The 2,288-nt window shown below is 37.1% G+C and overlaps 1 protein-coding gene across 3 annotated transcripts in view; it reads left to right on the forward strand.

Moving 5' to 3' along the window:
• The first annotated feature begins 456 nt into the window (after window positions 1–456).
• The window catches only part of LOC111324038 (uncharacterized), a 12,097-nt gene continuing 10,265 nt past the window's right edge, over window positions 457–2,288 (forward strand). Inside the window, exons 1-2 of one of the 3 annotated variants that reach the window (XM_088726102.1) lie at window positions 457–656; window positions 1,938–2,031. In XM_088726102.1, the coding sequence (XP_088582228.1) occupies window positions 601–656; window positions 1,938–2,031 (150 nt within the window). In that variant the 5' untranslated portion in view covers window positions 457–600. The remainder of the gene's footprint in view (window positions 657–1,937; window positions 2,032–2,288) is intronic. The other 2 variants (XM_022927521.2, XM_088726103.1) reach the window with 2 other exon arrangements.

A 2,288-nucleotide genomic window follows, 5' to 3' on the forward strand; every position in this document is an offset into this window, starting at 1 on the left:
GGTGGTCGACCGCGAAACTCTCCCAACACGCGCGTTAGCCGGCCACGACTTCTTGTTAGAAGAGATCCGAGACCTTAGGTGAATTATCTATATAAGAACCCGAGCCAAGCTGTTGTGGCTAAGAGAAAGAATCAAACCGTTTAGGGCAACTGAGGAAATTTCAGGCCGGTCACTCAGCTCGTGTGCTCGTTGGGTCCCTACAATGCCGTGATGTTTCAATAGACTTCCTCCAATACCATCTAGTCCACGAGAACTGAGATGCCCATTTCGGAGGCCATTTATTCCAAATGCACCGACTCGAATTCCACCAAAATTCGCCAGAGTAAACTACCTTTAGTACTCAGCAAGGTCCCAAGTTCTGAAATGGATAAAAAACTTTACTATAGCGAGATTTCGCCGTGAAAATCACAGAAAAATTTTTGTAGTTCTCTTAAGCACATTTGAGTTTTGCGGGTCTCAGGGGCCGGCTTTTGCTGTAAATATCCCATTTGATTGGATGAAAAGGCGTTGATTGACATTCTCGCGGGCGCTAGCAAGCCATATTTGGTGGAGATTGCGTGATCTAGGTCAGCGGGTTTTATTTCAATATATGAATTTCCGATGCTTCGACTTGGCTGCCATCTGCAAACTTTGCTTAACAAAGGAGGATTTGCTAGGTATTTTAGCTTTTTCTCCTTTAGTTTTTATTTCTCTGGACATGGAAATAATCTTTTTAGTCCTCTTCTAGCTAACCTTGTCGATTACCTTTGAAATTTCACCTGAGTTCAACTCTCATTTTCATGTAATTTGGGACTTAAAGAACGTGAAGTTACGTACAAATTATACACGCGAACTTAAAAATTTGATTCTATAATTTTCTTTCGAGAAGCAAAGTAAATAAATCATCTTTTAAGAATAAAAAACGGTAAATCATTACAAGGTCTATGCTTAAGTAGGTTTATCATTTTGCTATTATTTTCATTGTTTGATTCTAAACGATACTTAATCGCGATCACAAACTTAACAACTTTGTAATAAGTAGTTTTATTATTAAGATCACGATGACGTTTTTCTGTTTCTAGTTTTTAACATACCTCAGCGGTTTTCTTTTAAGAAAATGAAACATTCGTCTTCCTTGTCTACACCCGCTGTAATTAAATTAATTTAACACGGAACACGCGATACTTCACACCTGTGTTACCTACTATAATAAACTCAGATGCTTTCTCGTGGACCCAGGCACACGCGAAAAATGACATTGCCACTGAATTCTTTTTCACGAGGACTTCCTATAATTCCTTTACTTCATGACCAGAATATTGCAAAGAGTTTTGTTACAAATTCTGAAAGTTGTCAGATTTCAAACAAAATATTTTGTCGTGCAATACTTCAAGGCATATCTACACTTAAAAATAATATATCCTAGGCAAAGAATGATCCAAAAATGGGTGAAGCTCCACTTTTATCAGGAAATTCAGTTTCCATTTTCAAGCCATAATTTGGATAGTATTTGGGAGTTGCAAAATTGTTCACTCAGAACCTCTTTCTGTTACTATAAAGGCTTCAAAGACCATTACTATCCAAATCGAGTATCTTCCTGTGGAGTTACGTTTCATTTCTTTTCATTTAGAGCTTCTAAAAGTCCATCTCAATATTGAGATGGAACAGAAAAACAATTCTGAAAGTCTCAAAAACTCATGGCCAAAGTGGTCAGGAAGTTTGCAGTTAATTTCAATCTTGAGGCATTGTTTGCTGACATTATAGGTGTGCATAGTAGGATATTCAAATATAGTTATGCTATTGAATTTGGGTACCTGAATGTATCAGCTATGTTTTAAAACTCTATATTCATAATGATACAGACTTTTGTTTATCCATACTGATATTTAACTTAAGGTAGTGCTGTCCTATTTCCCAACTTTGTATATTCCCTTGCTGTCTTTGTGTCTTTGAACCAGTCTGCAGAATACAACTTTTGAACATTGCAGAACAGCAGTGAGGTCTGCAACAAAGGGAAGCAATCGATCAAGATGGCTCAAGAGACAACAAATGGTAAACTTACAATTTATTGAGATCATATATAAGTGTTTGATATTTTGTCTTCATGCATTGCCCAAGTTACAAGTCAGAGTAATTTATTGATCTACCAGGGTACACAAAGTTATGCCTTTGGAAGAGGTGATTTTTATCTGTACTCTCCCAGAAATCAATATCCCTATTTGAATAACAGACTCACTCACCCAACCCACTCCCTATTACTTTTGTTGGTAACAGTTCAGCAACCTAAATGGAAGTAGTTATCATGGCTA

This window comes from Stylophora pistillata, chromosome 6, assembly GCF_964205215.1.
Source record: "Stylophora pistillata chromosome 6, jaStyPist1.2, whole genome shotgun sequence".
Classification (NCBI taxonomy): domain Eukaryota; kingdom Metazoa; phylum Cnidaria; class Anthozoa; order Scleractinia; family Pocilloporidae; genus Stylophora; species Stylophora pistillata.